General features: G+C 36.0%; 1 protein-coding gene across 1 annotated transcript in view; it reads left to right on the forward strand.

The window, feature by feature from the left end:
• Positions 1 to 21,856, forward strand: part of STXBP3 (syntaxin binding protein 3) — a 76,341-nt gene that overhangs the window by 44,304 nt on the left and 10,181 nt on the right. Inside the window, exons 10-17 of the mRNA XM_007485068.3 lie at positions 886 to 990; positions 1,120 to 1,177; positions 1,433 to 1,498; positions 6,942 to 7,022; positions 7,519 to 7,657; positions 10,781 to 10,887; positions 14,073 to 14,165; positions 21,555 to 21,640. Coding sequence (XP_007485130.1) covers positions 886 to 990; positions 1,120 to 1,177; positions 1,433 to 1,498; positions 6,942 to 7,022; positions 7,519 to 7,657; positions 10,781 to 10,887; positions 14,073 to 14,165; positions 21,555 to 21,640 — 735 coding nt within the window. The remainder of the gene's footprint in view (positions 1 to 885; positions 991 to 1,119; positions 1,178 to 1,432; positions 1,499 to 6,941; positions 7,023 to 7,518; positions 7,658 to 10,780; positions 10,888 to 14,072; positions 14,166 to 21,554; positions 21,641 to 21,856) is intronic.

Here is a 21,856-nt window from a genome sequence, read left to right on the forward strand (position 1 = left end):
TTTAACTGATGAGAGGAGGCAGAGGGGAATTCGTCTGAATCCCTACTTTGCCAAAATAAGATCTCCTGTGTGACCTTGGACTAGTTATTAGTAACTTTTCTGGGGCTTAGTTTCTTCATCTATTAAAAAAGAATTGTACAAAATGATCTCAAAGGTCCCTTCTAGTTCTAAATCTATGATCCTTTGTCCCATACTTGATTAGCAGATTAATAGATTTTGCCTCTGTTCTCAACCCAATGACTTTTTAACCAGTGGTTCTCTTTAACCAGTGGCAGATCTTCACACATCAAAATAGTATTTATTAAGCCTGCCAGTATGAGAAATTGTGGTAATGATTAATTCAGTTATTAAGACTGATTATCAGATGTTGAAGTAATTTATGTGCTCAAAACATTTCTCTTGATAGTTACATAAATTTATTAGGTTGAAAACTAGTGTAGGGATAGGAATAGTCCACCAGTTTTTCAATGAACCCAGATGATGTTTAAAGGAATAAATACATGCCTTTATAGCTTTTACTTTAAGAGTAACTTCTTTGATCCTTTTGACTGTCTTGTGGTATAAGCCCTGTAGCTATTATTATCCCCACTTTACAGATGAGGAAACCAAGGCTCAGAGAAATGAAATACTTGACTATGCTCTCATACCTTATTAAGTTAGTTAGAGGCAAGATTCCAATTCAGGTCCTTACTGACTGTGAAGTGTTTCCATTGTACCATGCTGCCCCAGATTTAATTGAGTATGCTTTAAAGCAATTGAGTAATTACTTATTATTGTCAGAAATTTCCTTTAATTATTAAAATATTTGTGAATTAGCAGACTTGTAGACTATCCTGTTTTATTATTTTTAAATCATAAGTTTTAGATGGTTACTCTTGTTTACAGGTATAAAACAGATGGACCCAATGGAAAAGAGAAGGAAGCGATCCTTGAGGAAGATGATGACCTCTGGGTCCAAATTCGACATCGGCATATTGCAGTTGTGTTAGAGTATGTGATTGCATTTAGCATTTTTATTATACTTACTGATAGTTCTATCTTCAAAAAATATTTTAAATAGGAAACTTCTTAGAAATATAAAGTATCCTCTCTCTTTCTCTCTCTCTCTCTCTCCCTCAGAGAAATTCCCAAGCTTATGAAAGAAATTTCATCCACAAAGAAAGCAGCAGAAGGGAAGGTAAGAGGGTATTTTAATTTATTAATAAGGGTGAAGATACTTTTTAAAATCTTGTTTTTAATGCCATTTGGCCACTAATGAATAATGTCTTTCAGAAAGAATCAAGGTACATTCATCAAATAATTGCAAATAAGCATCTGATACCTCTAAATTCATAAATTAATCAGTTTTAGTAATACTTAGGACTATTTTCTCATAAATATTTAAAAGAGCCAACTGAAACAACTTAATTTAAAATGTTTACTTTTCCTGTAGTCATCCCTTAGTGCTCTTACCCAACTGATGAAAAAGATGCCCCATTTCCGCAAGCAGATTACTAAGGTAAGCAGTATTGTGTACAATGCCATATTAAGTGACTCCAGTTATTCATTGAGCCTAATGTTCTCTCTCCAGCAGGGCCACCATTGAATGTTTTGTCATTAATTTCTTTGCTGTCCATTGCTATTTTTGCACCATTACTCTGCTACATTAGTCAGCAATCCTTTCCCCCTTAGAGCTCTTGCTCTGTGATTATATTGCTTCTTCCCTCTTTCAACCTCTAGGTCTGTCTCCCACCTTCTGAAATAATTTTAGCACTTGATTCATAGACTTCTTTTCCATTTCATCCCCTACAGTCATTTTTGATAGCTTCATAGCTTTCTAACTTTCTCACCTGAAAGACCCTTTGTTAAATTTTATTAGGTTGGACTAGAATATATTTAATTGGTGGTCACCAGGGATTTTATTACTAAACCCCAAAATTAATTACTAAAGTAAATGTAATTTATGATAGTTTATTTTCAATAGAGGAAGATTTAAGGAATGAGAGAGAGAGAGAGAGAGAGAGAGAGAGAGAGAGAGAGAGATCCCGACTTCCTCTGAGCTAGGTAGAAATTCTAAGGCCCTAATCAGGGAAAAGGGTCTCAAGACAATGGGACTTTTTCAGAGGTTTACACCTCCAGAGAGGCAGGGTCACTGTCAGCCTTTCCCTCACCAAGGGTGACCGTCTAAAAGGAAAAGCAGTCTGAGGTCTCCTGTATGAGCTCCTCCAGGGGTCCAGTTCCACAGCCAAGCAAGTCCAAGTGTCCCTCTTCCAGTCTCTCCTCCAAGTGACTCTTCTTCACTCTTATCACGAATCTCGAATGCTCTAATTTCCTTTATCGAATCTCTTCGAATGATAATTCTGGCCTCTGTGGTCCTCATTTTAAAGATCTTTTTCTCTTGTGTCACCTCCCCTAAATTTCACCTCTACTATCACAGCATACGCTCCTCTCCAGGACTGTCCACTCTTTAGTTCACATCTTCTTTGGTTAGATTATACCTTTTTTGGTTATATCACACCTTTAATAGTTAGTTCTCATCTTTAGTAGTTAGTTTTCGCACCTTTAGTAGTTTAAAATGGGTAGATTTACTTCAAATACTGTTTGCACTTTTTGAAGATTAAAATGGGTAGATCTACTTCAAATACTGAGTAACCACCTTTTGGGGATTAAAATCTAAAAATAGATTGTGGATTACAATTCAATCTTCCCAATAAAGGAAGAGCTAAGTATCTTCATTGTTACAATAGGATAGCTAAATCCAGTCTTCACACCTTCTAACATTGGCCTCTGAGTTCTTCATGATGTTTGACTTGAGTAACTCTCATTTGCACTCTTGTGTTAGCTTCCCATCTGCACTGTCTGCTTTATTGTCATTACTACTTCAAATATCCTGAACTCTGCAACTCTCCTCTGATCACATCTTCCTGCCTTTCCACCTCTCGTTTCTCCAGCATGGATTAGTCAGTCAGTCACTTAAATTTCCTGATTGGAGCCTTTATAATCCCTTGTCCTCCTACTCTCTCACCATTCTTACCCTGCTCAACCTATTTAATCTTACCTTTTTACCCTGTTTTAGGTAATTTTTATCATTTGATTTCTCCATTCTTGTTTCTGGGCTATTGAACACTATACAAATTTCATCAATCATAAATCTATGTTAATTTACTTGTTCTTTAGTTAACCTTCTATTTCACTCTTACTGACTACTTACCACAGTATCTTCTATTAATTACTTTTGAATAGCTGAATGGCTTTGGGAAAGTCACCTAACTATTTTGGACCTCAGTTTCTTCACCTGTAAAATATTTGGTTTTTTAAAATTTTGAGCTCCAGATTTTCTTCTTCCCTCCCACTTTCCCTCTCCTCCCCACTTCCTGTGTCAGTAAGCAATTTTATATAGCTTTTATACACGCAATCATTTAAAACATTTTTTCTATACTTAAGTCATTTTGTAGAAGGGATCTTAGACAAAAAAGAAGAAAGAAGGTGAAGTATAGTCTGTTTTGGTCTGCATTCAGTCTCCATCAATTCTCTCTTTGGAGGTAGATGGCATTTTTCATCATGAGTCTGTCATGATTCTTTTTAAGAAGTGTAAGGCCCTTTCCCTCTCTTTTAACATTTGAGAAAAGTTAGGAAATATTGGAATTAGCTTTTATGTTGGCATCCAAATAATTTTTAAAACCGTTAAATTCAAATAGAACCCAAAACAAATCCCTGTAGCATATCAAAACTCTGGTACAGGGGCATCTGGGTGCCTCAGTAGATTGAGAGCCAGGCCTAGAGACGGGAGGTCATAGGTTCAAATCTGGCCTCAGACACTTCCTAGCTGTGTGACCCTGGGCTAGTCACTTAATCCCCATTGTCTAGCCCTTACCACTCTTCTGCCTTAGAACCAATACCCAGTATTGATTCTAAGACGGAAAGTAAGGGTTTAAAAAAAAAAAAACTCTGGGATATCTCTCCACATTAACATTGATTTACTAATAAGTACTCAGTTATTCAGGTAGTTCCAAGTGCACTTAAATGTAACTGTTCCTTCCTTTAGCCCAAAATTTTCCATGTTAGTGTGGCTATTATGATAGAGTTGCTCAGATAAAGCATTTCCCTGTTCAAACACTATTTTTAAAAAAGTAAAGGTATTTAGGCTAAGTTGACCTATTTTTTTTCCCTCCCCCTAAAATCTTTACTTTCTGTCTTAGTTTTAATTCTAAGGCAGACGAGGGGCAAGGACGAGGCAAATGGGATTAAGTCACTTTCCCAAGGTCACACAACTAGAGTGTCTAAGGTCAAATTTGAACCCATATCCTCCCAGCTCCATGCCTGGTACTCTATTCACTGCCAGATTTTACCTATTCTTAAGGAATCCAAACTAGTTCATAGTGATTGACATTTCCTTTTTAACTACTCAAAAATTAACAATTTTAGTACTTAGTTCAAGCATTTTGCTAGGAATAGTTGTGATTACTTAGTTTGCAAAAGTCCACCATCTTCCTTTTGAAAACAAAGGTAACATGTTCCCATTTATAGTCCCATGGAACCTCTCATTTTCTTCATAATTCTTTAAAAGTAATAAATAGCAGTTTGACAATAATGTCGACAAAGCTCTTTATAGTACCCTGGGATGTAATTTATATTGGATAGACCTCATGAACTTCTTTATAGCAGCTTGATATTTTCTTGCTGCCTTCCCACTTAGCTAGGATTTTAATTCCCTCTTAGCAAATTATGTTGTTCTTTAGTTAGCAAAGATACTGGAATGGTTCGCCATTTTCTTCTCCTTAGCACGTTCTATCCTTTGTCTTTGATAGAGAAAATGAAAATAAAATGTCTACTAAATACTTGTGCTTTCTCTCTTCTTACCATTTTCCATCTACCCCAGACAACACTGTTTTTAAAAACTGCCTCTTCTTACTTTTACTCTTTCCTACAACAGAACTCAAAAAGTCCTTTTTAATTGCCTTTTAGCACTTTTTCCATAAGTTTTACTTTTCTTCTGGATAATGGATGTTAGCCTTCCTTCCTAACACTATTCTTTCAAACCATAGATACTTTTTAAAATTTCTTCTTAGAGGTATGCCTTCCTTTCCATTATTTCTCCTTTTCTTTTTTTCTTTTACAATCTTAAATTATTGGAGTACTGGCTTTTGGATACTTCCCTTCTTAATTAGAATAATTTATAATTTCATTGTCAGAATTTCACATTTCAAAGCTCTTAAATCAATGTTGTTTTTTTTTTGTTGTTGTTTTTATAAAACCCTTACCTTCCGTCTTGGAATCAATACAGTGTATTGGTTCCAAGACAGAAGAGTGGTAAAGGCTAGGCAATGGAGGTTAAGTGACTCGCCCAGGGTCACACAGCTGGGAAATGTCTGAGGTCAGATTTAAACCTAGGACCTCCTATCTCTAGGCCTGGCTCTTAATCCACTGAGCTACCCAGCTGCCCCCCCCCTCCCCAATATTCTTTTTAGAGTTTGGCCATAGGATAATATCTATCTTTTCTTTAAATTTTTAAATATCTACTTGTAGGGTCAGCTAGATAGCACAAAGGACAGAGCATAGAGCCTGGAGTCAGGAAGACCTGGGTTCAAATGTGGCCTCAGATACTTCCTAGCTGTGTGACCCTGGACAAGTCACTTAACCCCATTTGCCTAGCCTGTGCCATTCTTCTGTCTTAGTATTAATACTAAGACAGAAGGTAAGGGCTTAAAAAAAAAATCTACCCTTAAAGAGTATATGTTAGATCATGCGCAACATTCCTTTCCTTAACTTCTCTGAAGTTTATCATCATTAAACTTTACAAAATAGTTTCTAGAGCACAGTTCTAACCATATGATTCCTCTGCACAAACATCTTTAGTGGCACTGTATTGACTCTTGGACAAAATACACCCTCATCCTTGCATGCAAACTCTCCATAGTCTGTCTCCCATCTACCTTTCTAGATATATTTTATGTTATTTTTCTGCATGCTTTTTACAAGTTTAGTTACATTGACCTAGCAGTTCCCAGGCCTCAGCATTTCATCTCCCCCTGCTGTGCCTGATCACAACTTGAAGACCTCTTATGAGGGGGAACCCAGCATAAGCCATTTCTCTTTGAAATTGGTCTAGTTTTTAAGAGGGTTTTTTTGTTGTTGTTTTTTGTTGTCTTTTAAATTGAGCTTAAATATGCCTCTCTATAACTTCCACCCATTGTTTCTAGTTCTGCCTTCTGGGACCAGGCCAAGCAAGTTGAATTCCCCTTCTATGGGGACAGATCTTCAAATACTTGACGATGACTTTTTTCCCTCTTCTCCCGCCTTTCCCCATGCCCCCAAACATATAAAATGTCTTCTCTCTTTTAGGGTAAATACTTTATTTCCTTTACCTGATTCCATATAGCATGATCTCAAAACCCTTTCCTTTCCTCTTTACCTTCCAGCTTATCATTAGCCTTCCAAAAACGTGTCATCTAGAACTGAATGCATATTTAGTCTGATCAGGGCAGAGTACAGTGCTATTATTTCCCTCATTCAGAACACTGTCTTTTTTAATGAAGTCCAAGATTACATTTTTAATTATCGTGTTATTGACTCAAATTGGTTTTGAATTCCCTGTGGCCAGGGAATATGTCTTAATTGTTTTTGTATATGGATGGATCGTAATCTATAACTGGAGGTAGAGTGCCCACATGGATGTTTTAATTGTGCACCAGTATCTACTTAGAAGTATTTCCCATCATTCCCGTCTCACACCCTCCATCCCACATAAACTGGACTCTTCATGGCTCCACACAAGCTATATTATGTTTCTTTGTTTTCTGAGGTGCTTTTGCTGCTCTCTTTCCCTCGAGTGTCCCAACCTGCACCTTCATATAAACATCCCTAAATATAAATCATTTATTTTCAAAGGCCCAGCTCAGCTTTTTATGATCTATCGCTAAACAAAGAGAGTATAAAAATATTTGTTTCTTCTGTTTTTATAGCAAGTGGTACATCTTAACTTGGCGGAGGATTGCATGAATAAGTTCAAGCCAAATATAGAAAAGCTGTGCAAGACCGAACAGGTATGTCTGAGCTCTTGAGAACTAGACTTTAAAACTATTTCAACTTTTAAATTCATGCCTATCTTTTTGGTCTACCCAGAGGCTGGATGTGACTGTATACCAGGCGGCCTCTTCATCCAATGCCTGCTACTACAGTTAAAGTTAATTGGGGATGATTCTTCTTATTCTGGGTCAGGCTTAGTAATAAGTCTCTGTTATTGAAATGTCCTGCCTCATGGGCTTGGGTTTTAATTTTGCATTCTGCTATGTTTCATCTGTTTAGGTTGTTATCATTCCATTATTATCGGTTGGCCTTTTTGACTGTGATTGCATTTTTAAGAGTCGTCTTTTAGGCAATACCAACTTTTTAAAAATATAGTACTCCATTTACAATTTAAGAGAATTCACTTCTCTACCACAAATATACCATTACAATTTTGCCAATATTTCTTAATAGAATTCTTAATTATAGAAATGAATTTTGATTACAGATCAGTGATATTTTGTTTTAATCAAGGACCTGGCTCTTGGAACTGATGCAGAGGGACAGAAGGTGAAAGATTCTATGCGAGTGCTGCTTCCAGTTTTACTCAACAAAAATCATGACAATTATGATAAAATAAGAGCTATCCTACTTTACATCTTCAGTATTAATGGTATTGGAAGTTTAATTTAATTTTACATTTATTTTATATGTTGTTTAAATCCAAAGTACAAACAGCAATTTAATACCATCAGAGGAAATGAGAAAGGTTAGTGAAGCAGCAACATGATGTCATATAAAAGCACTAGATTTGAAATTGCGAAACCTGAAGGAAATTTTTTTTTAAATGAGTGATTGCCAAATAAAGAATGAAAAATTAAGATTAAAGTGGGGTTTGAGGGTTTGAAAAATAATTTCATTAAGATAACTAGAGAGGGGTAGCTGAGTGGCTCAATGGATTGAGAGTCAAGCCTAGAGATGGGAAGTTTTAGGATTAATTCTGGCCTCAAACTTTTTCTAGCTGTGTCACCCTGGGAAAGTCACTTAACCCTGCTGCCTAATCCTTACCATTCTTCTGCCTTGGAACTAATACACAGTATTGATTCTAAGACAGAAGGTAAGGGTTTAAAAAAAGAGATATCTAGTGTTTCATAGTCAAGAGATACTTGAGCTTACATTTTACTCTTTCATTTTTTTTTTAAGCATAGTCTTTCTGTCTTGGCCAGACTAGACGCACAATAGCCATGCATAGGCCCAATCCTACTGCTGATTGTCACAGAAGCTACTGAGGCTCTTTATATTGGTGCTGGACTTACTGTGTATATCTTTTCAGTGTGAGCCTGGCTGTAGCTCAGGACTGTCAAGTGATTTACCAGTCTTAGCGTCCCGAACCTCAGGGGTATTAGGCAAGCACCACCACACCTGGCTTACTATTTAGCATTGTAAGGTAGATATAGAATGTAACTTGATCCAGCAAATATTTATTGAGCATCCAAAATGTCTTAAGAATGTTGCTGGGCACTATGGGGGATACAAATATTAGTAAGACTGAGATCTTCCCTCAAGGTGCTTTTCAATCTAATAAGGGAGATAAAGAAGTTACAAATAATTTTTGCCTTAAGCAAGATTCAGTGTGTTAGGGGGTTTTAGATGAGGGAAATAATTTATTTTATGGAAATTCAATAAAGAATCCATAAAGAAGGTGGAATTTAAATCGGGACTTGGAGATTTGCTAGATTTTTGTAGAAAAGATAATGGGTGAGAGATTCTAGGTGAAGAGACAGTAAGGCCACAGAAGGTCCCTTTGAATTCTAACTCAATGAGCCTATAAATGATTTTTAATCAAGCATCTCTTGTGTACAATTCCTCAATAGTCAATGAAGGAGACACAAAGTTTGGATAAAGTAGGAATCCACCTTCATGGGATTTTTAATCCTGTAAGAGAATGTTCATATGATACACCCAAGTAGCTATGATATAAAAATAAACTTTCAATGCATTAGAGTTGTGGGAAACACAGTATTCTAAGAAGTCTGGCAGAAGGACAGTCCTTACCAACATGGATAACTAAAGGTTTCATGGAAGAGTTGGTCTTTAAAAGAGAGAGAGGAATTCAGCAGGTGACAAGAGAACAGTCAAACATAGGGAATATTATGAGCAAGAGATGAAGGATTTATTAGAAGAAAAAGAAGAGTTTGGATGTAGTAGAGGATGTGTAGTGGGGAGTAAAGCTAGAATGTTGGGAGGAGCCAAATTGGGGGAGGGCCTTTAATGCCAGACTAGGGAGTTTCAAATTTATTTGAGAAGACAATAAGGATTTACTAAAGATTTTTGAGAAGTGTAGTGGAGTGTGGAACTGACATCAGTCAGTCACGTACTTATTATGGGCTTACTATGTGTGTATGTGCCAGGCACTATGCTGGGCATTAGGAGTTCTCTGGGGGTACAATGAATGAAACAAATCTTGCTCACAAAAGGAACTTGCATTCTAATAGTAGGCATATGGATGGATGGATGGGTAGATAGATAGATAGAAAGAATATATCATTATATGCAGTAAATTCAAAGAAAATTTTTTTAAAATACCAGTCAGTTCAATACAAAGCAGTTTGAGAGGGAGGGCACTTTAAGTTGTGGAACTTAGGAAAGGCTTCATGTTAAAAATAGTACTTGAACTTCACCTTGAAGGAAGAAGAGGATTTAATGAGGTATAGGTGAGGAGAAATCCCATTCCAGGTCTGTGCAAAAACAGGGAAATGAGAGATGGAGTATCTTTTATATGGAACAAAAAGACGGTCTGTTTGGCCAGCTCATAAAGTGCAGAATGGGAGTAATGTACAGTGAAGTTGGAACAGTATATTGGGGCAAGATATGAAGGTTTTTAAAAGTAAGTTGATTCTCTAAGGAATAGGAAGCTACTAGAGTTTATTGAATGAGTGGTCCTGGGCAAATAATTTAATCTTTCAATACTTCTGATCACTCTGTAATAAATAAGTTGCAGAACAGTTGTTGAACCGCATTGGTTACAACGGTGAAATAGTATATAGGGGGTGAAAGAGAGTGAGGAGTCCAGGATGACACCTAGGTTGTGAACCTTGCTAGCCAAGAGGATGGTGGTACCCTCAACAGTTAGAGGGAAGCTAGGAGGAGGAAAAGTTTGGGGTTAAAAAATAAGTTCAGTTTTGGAAATTTTGAGGTTAAGAAAGAGATCCAATAGGTAGTTGGAAATGTGATCCTTGAGGTTAGGGCTGGATAAGTAGAGTTAAGAAGCATTAGCATGGAGATGATAAGTGAATCTGCAGATGCTCATTGAGATCATAGTAGAGAGGGAAAAGAGAAGATGACTCAAAACAGAAGGCTGAGAGGCACCGACATTAGAGGGTATGTCATAGATAAAGATCCTGCAAAAGAGGCTGAGAAGTTCAAAGGGAAGAGAAGAAGCTTCAGAACAGAAACATAAAAGGCATTATCCTTAGTGAATTGGGATGAGCTAGCAATGGAGACAGAAAAAAGTTTGAGAGAGGTAGGAAAGTATTAAGTCTAAGAAGTTAGAATCTGAAAGTGTTTTCATAAGAATGGTAATCACATTAGGGGCAGCAGCAGTGTGGTCAAGAAACATTAGCCTAGAGACAAGGTCATGTTTGTTTTTAAAGTTTGGTAGTAAAAGGTACACTAGAGAATTAGTTGGATGAGTTGGAGAGAAAGATGAAAGTACTTTTTTTTAGGATTTGAAAGACCTCAATACATTTGTAGGTACATAAAAGAAGGAATAATTGGCCATTTTCTTTTCTGCAAGGAACAACCCAGGAAAATTTGGAAAAATTGGTCCAGAATGTAAAGATAGAAAATGAGAGTGATATGATACGTAACTGGAGTTACCTGGGTGTTCCTATTGTCCCCCAAGTAAGAAGTACTACATTTTTTATATATATATATATACTGTGCATGTTTATACTAAATATATATTTTGTTTTAATCTATGTTTTGATGGTTATCATAATTGTAAAACTTAAGTCACTTATGGCTTCCCCTAATCTTTACAGTAAATGTAATTTCCCAGAGGATTTATATTGTATAGCTTTTGTTATTATTTTATATTCTTTATTATTCTTTTAATATTTGCCTATAGAGGCTGCCATTTTAATGATACATTACTTAACTAGTTCTGAATATAATACAGCACAGAAATTGGTTCTCTTGCTTTTTTTTCTCTGTAGAGATTGAAATCTTTATGAACATCATGATGGATTATTTAGTAAATCTATACTCCTTCCATCAAAATCCAGTGCACTTTATCTTAAATAAGCATTTATTGAACTAAGCATTGTCTCAATTTTGCAAATGGGAGTACTAAAGGCCACAGAAGCCAAGTTGCTGCCAAGCAGGGCTCATTTACCTAAGTGGGACTTGAACCTGAGCTCCCTGATTTCTAGCCTCTATTCTTCTTTTAAGCAGCAAGGTGGCTTAGTGGCTAGACCACCAAGCCTGGAGTCAGGAAGACTGGAATTCAAATGTGACCCTGGGCAACTCATTTAACTCTGCCTCGGTTTCTTTATCTGTAAAATGAGTTAGAGAAGGTCATATCAACCCACTCCAGTATCTTTGCCAAGACTATCCCAAATAGGGCTACAAAGAATCAGAAACAACTAAACAATTCTTTCTACTCTGTCAGGCAGAAGAGGGGTTCTGCAGACTCTGACCACTGTTCATGAGGGGGAAGAAATACCTGTAGGCCTACAAGGCAGTGATTACATACCTGGTGTCTGATGCTGTGTAGGCTTTCCAACAGACTATCAGAGATTTTTCAAAAAGTTCTGGGAATTCTCTCACCCAGTATGTCTGGGTGGTTAGAGATGGGATGGTGGAGAGGGTTGTATAAAAAAATATTAAATTTGGAGTCAGAATTCCTCCATCTGAATCCTGGTGTTTATAGTTTTGAGATTGAATCAGTTGCTTCTCTCTGAGGTACAGTTTCCTTGTTTGTAAAAATGAAGGCGTTAGTAGGTGATATCTAAATTCCCTTCTATCTTTAAGTCCTAGGACACAAAATAAATGAGAGAAGCAAATGTTTTGTTTTAACAGTAAGACTTTCAACATTAAAGCACAAAATATGTGATTATAGTGGAAAAGGGACTAACTGGCTTTGGAAAATTTGGTTTCCAGCCCCACTAACTAGCTTTTGGCTTGTAGCAAGTCACTTAATTTCTCTGGACCTGTTTCCTTATCTGTAATATGGGTCTGAGAATGTCTGACAAGCCTATTTGTTTGTGAAGATAAATAACTTTGCATTTAAAGTACTTTGAAAAGTACAAAAAATTTTGTAAATATAAGTATCTTTGTTTTGGGAGAAATTAAATTTACCTCTCTTGACTATGTTTTTATAAGTATTATTTATCACTAATTTTAATAATATCCACATGAGAAGGAGCCAGGTGTGATGGGGAAAATCTGAGCTATAATTCTAGCTCTTCCACTGGTGAGCAACGTGACTGGGTGCATTACCTAATGTCTCAGAATCTCAAGTCTCCTCATTTGTAAAGTCAGGAGCAGATGGAGCTGGAAGGACCAGACCTCAGAGACCATACATAGTACAGGCCCCTTGTTTTCCTCTTCTCCCTCTCCCCTTTCCCTCCTTCCCTCCCTCTCCTCTCCTTCCCCCCTCCTTCCCTTTTCTCCTTTCCTGTTCTTCTCTTCTGTTTTAGAATCAGTGCTAAGGATAGGTTCCAAGAGAAGAGTGGAAAGGTCTAGGATATTGGGGTTAAGTAGCTTGTCCAGGGTCACACAGTAACTGGGGCAAGATTTGAACTTCCTGTCTCCAGACTTGACTCTATCCACTGAACCACCTAGCTTCCCCTCCCCCTTGTTTTTCATTTGAGGAAATTAAGATCTGTTGAGTCAAAATAACATAATCTGTTCTGCCTCCCTTATAGAATCACTGAATCTTGGAGTTAAAAAGAACTGGAGAAGTCAGGTAGTCTGGCCTTCTCATTTGACAAATAAGGAAACAGAGCCCCAGATAGAAGTCACCTACTTTGTTCAGACACAACTAATTAGATCTTTAACAAAGATTTTTGGGTTAATCTTAAATTAGCCTGAAAATATGCTAAATCATAAAATCTGGTCAGTCAAGTTTCAGATGGTGAGTCATTTTTCAGTCATGTCCAACTCTTTATGACCAAATACTGTAGATAATTTCTTAAGCAGGCATACACTCCTATTTTGAAATACTATCATTAGCTCTCAAGCATAGATCCTATTTAATGGATTGTAAACCATTGCCAGCCTTGCTCAAAGCACAGAATATGTTGATCAAAATGTAACCTGAAAGATACAGTATGTAGCATTTGTCTGTTTCCTCCTGCTGTATTCACATAAACAGAATAAATAATTGAGGATAAAATATGAACTGTCAACTACCTCAAATTGAGATTTGGCATATTATCCCCAAAATGCAAATGAATGACATCGTGTATCAATAATGGCAGAAACAAAAAAAAAGGTAACATTATTGCTGCTTTTAAGAAGAATTTAAAATGCTTGGTAAGCTGTAACTGATTGCATTAGGAGCAGGATGATTCCTTTTAGCATTTCACTGTATTCTGAAGCACTGGTTGTGAGAACCATAAGTTATGGTCTGTATGTGAATCTTTTATATCAATTTAAATTAGTATTTGAGTATCAAATGCTTTGCATAAACTATAAAGCAGTATTTGGCAGCTGTGACACAAGGGATAAAATACCAGGCCTAGACTCAGGAATACCTGAAATCAAATTTGGCTTCAGACTTTTTATAGCTGTCACTTAAATTATTTAACCTCTGTTTATCTCAGTTTCCTCATCTGTAAATTGGGGGCAAAAATCACACACACCTCCTAAGATTGTTGTGATGATCAAATGACTTAATTATGAAGTGCTTGGCACATAGTAAACATTTAATAAATGTTTATTGGATGAATGAATATATGATTATACGGTATAATTGCAACACAATCTGCTACAAATTAACATGTTTATGTTAGAAGTATACACTAAGGAAGTATCACTCAAAACTCCCAAGTTTTAAATTTTTCTTTTTTTTTATATATTAGTCTCAGCAGGGCAAACCATTAAGAAAGGATCGCTCTGCAGAAGAAACCTTTCAACTCTCTCGATGGACACCTCTTATCAAGGATATTATGGAGGTAATTTAAGAAATCCTTTTACTTTGAAGTGCCCTTCTATGAGTCACACTTTGTCTACTTTATATTTCCCTATCAGCATAGGTATATATAGGTATATAGGTATATTTCCCTATCAGCATAGGTAGGCCAGGCCTGACCCAGGCCAATCTTGTAGTTTAAGTTTGGAACAGGAGCAAAACCCAACACACATAAACCATCTAATAGTGAGGAAAAGCAAGTTTACTTAGCCATAGCACAGAAAACATATTCCACCAATATGTAGCATTGATTCACATACATGTGACCTTTCTTTTACCTGATACAGAAATGCATGTGATCAGTATGGTATATTGGATTAGATGAATGTGGTGACCCGCATAGAAATGAGATATATTCCAAGTCTGAGTGACAGTGAGCCTTCCTTGGCTGTCCTTTTTATATTCTAGGGCATACTAAGTGTTGGTTCCAAGGCAGGGGTTAGGTGACTTGCTGGTCACAAAACTGGGAAGTGTCTGAGACTAGATTTGAACCCAGAACCTCTCATCCCTGAGCTAGCTACCTCCTAAAACTTTTATATATTATTGGAAAATAACATCTTAAGCTTAAACATATTTAAATTTAAAGCTACTTAATTTAGTGTTTAAAATGTTTATTGTAATATTGAACTTTGGAAAGAAAGATGCCTGAATATATGTCCCTTAACAACATTTTCCCATAGAATGTGTTCCCAATAGAGCCCTGACTTATATGTGATAAATCTATATGTAAATATGAGCTATTACTAGGAACATGATTCCCTTAGACCTCTCTGCTCAGTAATCAAAGATTGGATAATAACAGATACTCTTTCACCTAAGGTTATTTTCCCAAGAAAATTCAGCTTTCAAAAGATATATAGTAACTTCAATAAGTCCTATTCTTGATGATTGATCTTGTGTCATTACTGATAGAAACTAGCTTCTTCCACCAAGATATATGTAGCTGGTAATTAGTGACACTTTATTATTACAGTTAGGAGAGGAAATAGAGATAGGGAAGTTGATGGAGAGAAAATAGAGGTATGGGAGTTAATGGTGTAGGGGTGATAAACAATGACATGGGAAGGAATAATGTCACCAAGTGAGAGTGTAGAGAGAAAAAAAGAAGGCCAGGGATACATGGAAGCCAAGAGAGGGGAGAGGGTTGAGCAGGATTGGGCAGTCATTGGCATAAATACCACAGAGAGGTAAAGAGAATTTATGGGAGGCTATTGTGGTTTTATTAAAAGCAGTTTCATTTGTTAAAATACTGTTAAACTAAAGGATCCAAAACCAAAATAAAGAAACCAAAAGATAAAAAAAATCTATAAATATTTTAATAATTTAAATAATAATTTAATTTAAATAAATCTTTGAAAATGTAACAATTGGGATGTAGTGGTTTGAGGATAGGAAGAACTCAAGATTGGGAATCAGAAGACTTGGGTTTAAATTCTAGCTTGACTCCTTCCTACAAGAAGAGAGGGGTGGAGCCAAGATGGCAGTTTAGTACAACAAAAGCTGAAACCACTCTGACAATCATAAACCAATCTTTAAAAAACACCTCAAAAATGACAGGAATCAAAACCAACAGCAAGATGGATTGAGGGGGCTCTCCCATTGAATATAACTTGAAAGATAGGCAGAGAAAGTTGATTTTCACTGGATAAGGGGGAACCAGAAACAAAACTACATACAGAGGAGTACTGACTAAATTCCCATTCTCCTCCCTTTCCACCCCCCAACCCCCAAATCTACTGAACCAGGTTCTGTGACTAGGCATAGGCTAATTTCAGGATCCTATGGTTTCAGGCTACACCAACAAAAGAGCATCTCAGACCCACCCCTTGAATTACTAGGCCCTGGAACTAGCCTACAGTGAAGCCTGGAAGTCCATAACACTGGCCCTTTTCAAGCCTACATTGCTTCAGTGAAGACCTAGCCCAGCATTGGAGAACACATGGTATATGTGCAGAGCCGGCATTCAGGGAACTGCTCCATTGTCCCACTTCCCAGTGCCCAAGGACATTTTTTGCATGACTCACCCCTCTCTCCAGGCACCCAAAGCAAGCACTTTCTCCCTCAACTCTCTCTAGTAATCCAGGGCTCACAGACAGTTTGAATTTTCCCTCTGGGCACTTGAATGAGGAAAAGGTTCACCAACAAGGACCTAGCCCCAGGGAAGAAAAGCTTCCAGTGAAGAGTTCTACAAGTCAGCAGCAGAAGAGACAGAATCAGTGACTTTTAGAATTCCGAGTCCACAGACAAAAAAAAAAGGCTGGGAAGATAAACAACAAAAAGAAACACAACCCTTGAAAATTTCTATGGGGACAAAGAGCAAAGCACAGAACCAACAGGGGATGATAAGATCCATGTAACCACATACAAAACTTCAAAGAAAAATGGGAATTGTTTCCAAGCTCTGAAAGAACTCAAAAAGGAATTCAAAAATCAAGTAAGACAGGTCAGAGAAAAATGGGGTAAAGAAATGAAAGTAATGCAAAAAGAATAGCTTAAAAAACAGAATTGACCTATTGGAAAAAAGAGGCAGAAAAATCCAGTGAAGAAAAGAGTGTAATAAAAAGTAGAATGGATCAAATGGAAAAAGAAGATTTAAAAAGTCATGGAAGAAATTCAGTCTTTACAAATTAGAATTGGGTAAATTGAAGCTAATGATTTTATGAGACATCAAGAAATGAATAAAACAAAAACAAAAGAATGAAAAAATAGAAGAAAATAGAAATATCTCATTGAAAAAAAAAAAAAGAACTGACCTGGGAAATAGATCCAGGAGAGACAATTTAAAAATTATTGGACTACCTGAAAAAAAGAAGTCTAGACATATTACAAGAAATTATCCAAGAAAACTACCCTGATATTGAACAAGCAGGTAAGAAACTGAAAGAATCTACAGATCACCTCCTACAGTAAATCCCCAAATGACAATTCCCAGGAATGTTATATCCAGGTTCAAGAGTTCCTAGCCCAAGGAGGAAATACTAAAAGTACCCAAAAAGAAACAACTCAAATATCATGTAGCCCAGTCAGGATTACACAGGATCTGGCAACCTCCACATTGGAGGACCAGAAGACGTGGAATATAGGATTCCAGAAGGCAGGGATACTGAGTGTCCAACCAATAATCACATACCTATCAAAACTGACTAGATTCTTTCAGGAAAAAGTATGGACATTTAATAAAATAGAAGATTTTGATACATTCTTAAAGAAAAGACCAGATTTAAACAGAAAATTTGATGTCCAAATAGAAAATTCAAGAGAAGCATAAAAAGGCAAATGAGAAAGAGAAAAAATTTAAGGGCTTCAGTAAGTTCAAATTGTTTATATTCCTATAAGGAAAGATGATATCTGTAACTCTTAAAAATTTTTATTATAGTAGGTAGGATTATACTAAGAGAAATGGGAAGAGAGAAAGAAAAATGGAGTAAGTTATATAACATAAAGGGGCTCAGGAACAAGAATACTAATATTGTGGAGGGGAACATAAGGGTGGTGATGGGTAATACTTAAACTTTCCTCTTGTTGGAATTGGCTCAGAGAGGAAAGAATAGCTAGATTCATTGGGGTATAGAATCCCATCTTGCCCTATAGAGAAGTATAAGGGGAATAAGAAAGGGGAGTGGTGAGGAGGGGAGTAATTTAAGAGAGGGAGAAGTTGGGGGGTAATTAAAAGACTATAGAGAAGTAGGAGGGGAATAAGAAGGGTGATGGGGAAGGGAGTAATATAAGGAAGGGGTGGTGGCATATGGAGGAAGTGAAAGGAGAAAAGGACAAGATTAAAAGAGGAAATCAAGATGGAAGGGAATACATAGATGGTAATCATAACTGTGAATGTAAATAGGATGAACTCACCCATAAAATAGAAGTGGATAACAGAGTGGATTAAAAACCAGAATTCTACCATATGTTGTTTACAAGAAATATGTTTGAGGCAGGTAGACACACACAGAGTAAAGGTAAGAGGCTGGAGCATAATCTATTGGGCTTCAACTGAGACCGAAAAAAAAAAAAAAGCAGGAGTAGCATCATGGTCTCAACAAAGCCAAAGCAAAAAGAGATAAGGAAGGTAATTACATCTTGATAAAAGGTAGTATAGACAATGAAGAAATATTGATATTTATCATATGCACCAAATGGTAAAGCATCCAGATTTTTAAAGGAGAAACTAAAGGGGCTTAAGGAGGAAATAGATAGTAAAAACTATACTAGTGGGGGACTGCAACCTTTTATCAGAACTAGATAAATCTAACCAAAAAATGAGAGAAGTAAAGTGAATGAAATTTTAGAAAAGTTAGATTTAATAGTAAATGTAGAAAAAATTGAATAGGGATAAAAAGGAATATACCTTCTTTTCAACAGCGTATGGTACATATAAAAAAATTGACCATTTAATAGAGTATAAAAACTTCATGATTAAATGCAGAAAAATAGAAATAAAAAAATGCAACTTTTTCAGATCATAATGCAATAAAAATTAAAACCAATAAGGGTTCATGGAAAGGCAAATTTAAAATTAATTGGAAACTAAATAATCTAAGAAAAAATCATTGAAATAATCACTGATTACACTGAAGAGAATGACAATGAGGAGACCACATATCCAAATTTATGGGATATAGCCAAAGCAGTACTCATGGGAAAATTTAGGTCCCTGAATGTCAAAGGAGAAATTAATAAAATTGAAAGTAAAAGAACTATTGAAAAGAAAGAAATTATATCAAAAATGAAAAGGTTGATTTCACCTCTAATGAAGAGGAAATTAAAGCAATTATTAGGAACTATTTTGCTCAATTATATGACAATAAATCTGATAATCTAGGTGACATGGATGAATATTTAACACATTGCTTAGATTAACTAAAGAGGAAATAGAATACTTAATCCCATCTCCCAGAAAAAGAAATTGAATAAGCCATCAGTGAATTCCCTGGGAAAAAATCCCTATCAAACACTTAAAGTACAATTAATCCCAATATTATACAAACTATTTGGCAAAATAAGCAAAGGAGTCCTACCAAATTCCTTTTTATGATGCAAATATGGTGTTGATACCTAAGGCAGGAAGACCAAAAACAGAGAAAGAAAACCATAGACCAATTTCCTTAATGAACCTTGATACAAAAATCTTAAAATGCTAGCAAAGAGACTACAGCAATATATCACAAGGATTATTCCTCATGACAAGGTGATATTTATACCAGGAGTGCAAAGATGGTTTAATATTAAGAAGAGTATCAACATAATTGACCATATCAGTAATCAAACTAACAAAAATCACAAGATTATCTCAATAGATGCAGAAAAAGACTGACAAAATACAACACCCATTCCTGTCAAAAATACTAGAAAGCATAGGAATAAAAGGGCCTTTCCTTAAAATAGTAAGAAGTATTTATTTGAAACCATTAGCAAATATCATCCGCAGTGGGGATATGTTAGAGGCCTTCCCAGTAAAATCAAGAGTGAAACAAGGATGCACATTATCACTACTGATACTTAATACTGTTCTAGAAATGCTATCTTTAGCAATTAGAGAAGAAAAATAAATTGAAGGAATTAAAGTAGGTAATAAGAAAACTAAATTATCACTCTTTGTGAATGATATAATGGTATGCTTCTAGAATCCTAGAAAATCAACTAAAAAGTAAATTGAAATAATAACTTTAGCAAAGTTTCAGGATACAAAATAAACCCATATAAATCATCAGCATGTCTATATGTTTCCAACAAAACTCAGCAGCAACAGTTAGAGAAATGCCATTTAAAATCACTCTAGACAATAGAAAATATTGGGGAATATATTGCCAAGACAAGCACAGGAATTATATGAACACAATTACAAAACACTTTTTCCATAAATAAAGCTAGAGCTAAACAAAAAAACATTAATTGCTCATGGGTAGGCTGAGCTAATATAATAAAAATTACAATCCTACCTAAATTAGTTTACTTATTTGGTGCCATACCTATCAAACTATCAAAAAACTGTTTTATAGAACTAGAAAAAAATAAGAACAAAATTCATCTGAAGGAACAAAAGGTCAAGAATATTAAGGAAACTAATAAAAATGTGAAGGATGGTGGCCTAGCAGTACCAGATCTTAAATTGTATTATACAACAGTAATAATCAAAATGATCTGGTTCTGGTTTCCTACAAGAAGACCTTTGGCAAACCCCTTATCTACTTTGGACCTTAGTTTCTTCTTCCATAAAAAGAGATGGTTGGATTAAATGACTGAGAATTCATAGGTGGTAAGTAAGTGATGGCAGCAACTATAGTTTTGAATTTCTAGAAATTGCCAGGAGGCAGTAAAAAGTTTTAGTTATTATTGGCTTTCTGTTTTGTCTTTAACACAAAAGGTGAGGCAGAAGGCAGAAGAGATTGAAGCCAGGACACAGGAAAAAGGTAAAAGAGAAGTTTCAGGGACAGGCAGAAAGGCAAGATAACTTTTCACACCTAGTCCTAAAGAAGAACAAGGAACAGATCATAAACTTGGCTGCCACTTTATCCTTAAGCTCTACTGCATATGGGCAAGAAAAGATAAAAAAAAAAATAGACAAATAAAAAATAAAGTTTTTTGAGGTGTGAAGAGGTAGGATTGAAAGAGGAGCCCATTTTGGACAACTCAGCTAAAAGGCAGAACTATCTGCTGAGAGAAAAGTTGGGAGTTTGAGGAGATAAATTTATAACTACAAATGAATGAGAAAGTTAGTAAAAGATGCTGCACTTAATCCTGAAAAATATCCATCCCGATCTCCCTTATTTTGCTTTCTCTTTACCTTTCAACTTTACCCAGTTTCTTTTCATCAGGATCTCAGTCACAGAATTTTAAGGGTTGAAATTTCAGAAATCTATTCCAACCTTTACCTCAACAGAAATCTCTTGACATCACTAGCATCTAGTGATAGGGTAGAGAGAATGGGGAGGGAAAGATCTCATTACTTTATAAGAGTCCTTCATGCTTTGTAATAAGTAGTTATTGGAAAGTTTTTCCTTGTATGGACTCAAAATCCACACCTCTGCAACTTTAGTCCATTGCTCAAAATTCTGCTCTTTGGAGCCCAAAACAAATCTTATCCCTCTTCATGTGACAGCCTTTCATATATCCAGACAGCTTTATTGTTTCTACTGCATCTTTACTTCTCCAGGCTAAACATTCCAGAATCTTTCAGTCAACTCTTACTATAGCTTTGCCTTTAGTGTCAGTCTACCTCTTAGCCTAGCTGAGGCACATCTAGAATCACTTCATGATGAGTTTGGAAAACCAAGTGTGCTTAGTAGTGATATTAATAACAATCTGATTTTTTTCTGAAGGAAAATATTAGAGCACGTTTCAAATTCTTAATGATATTAACTCTTTTCCTCCATAGGATGCCATTGATAACAGGCTGGAGTCAAAGGAATGGCCTTATTGTTCCCAGTGCCCTGCAGTGTGGAATGGGTCAGGAGCTGTAAGGTAAGTTGTTCAGGTGCTTAAGCAAAAGTTAATGAAGTTTCCAAAAATGCACTTTTTAAAAAAAGTACACAGGAACTCTGTAGTGTTCTTCTGTTGAGTTAGACCAACCTATAATATGCAATGTTCCTTTAAAACGAGCCGCTATAAATGTTTAAATGGGTCATTTTCAGTAGTCTAAAATTGTTTGATGGAAAATATTTTAACTTTTCTGTGACT

This window comes from Monodelphis domestica, chromosome 2 (assembly GCF_027887165.1).
Source record: "Monodelphis domestica isolate mMonDom1 chromosome 2, mMonDom1.pri, whole genome shotgun sequence".
NCBI lineage: Eukaryota > Metazoa > Chordata > Mammalia > Didelphimorphia > Didelphidae > Monodelphis > Monodelphis domestica.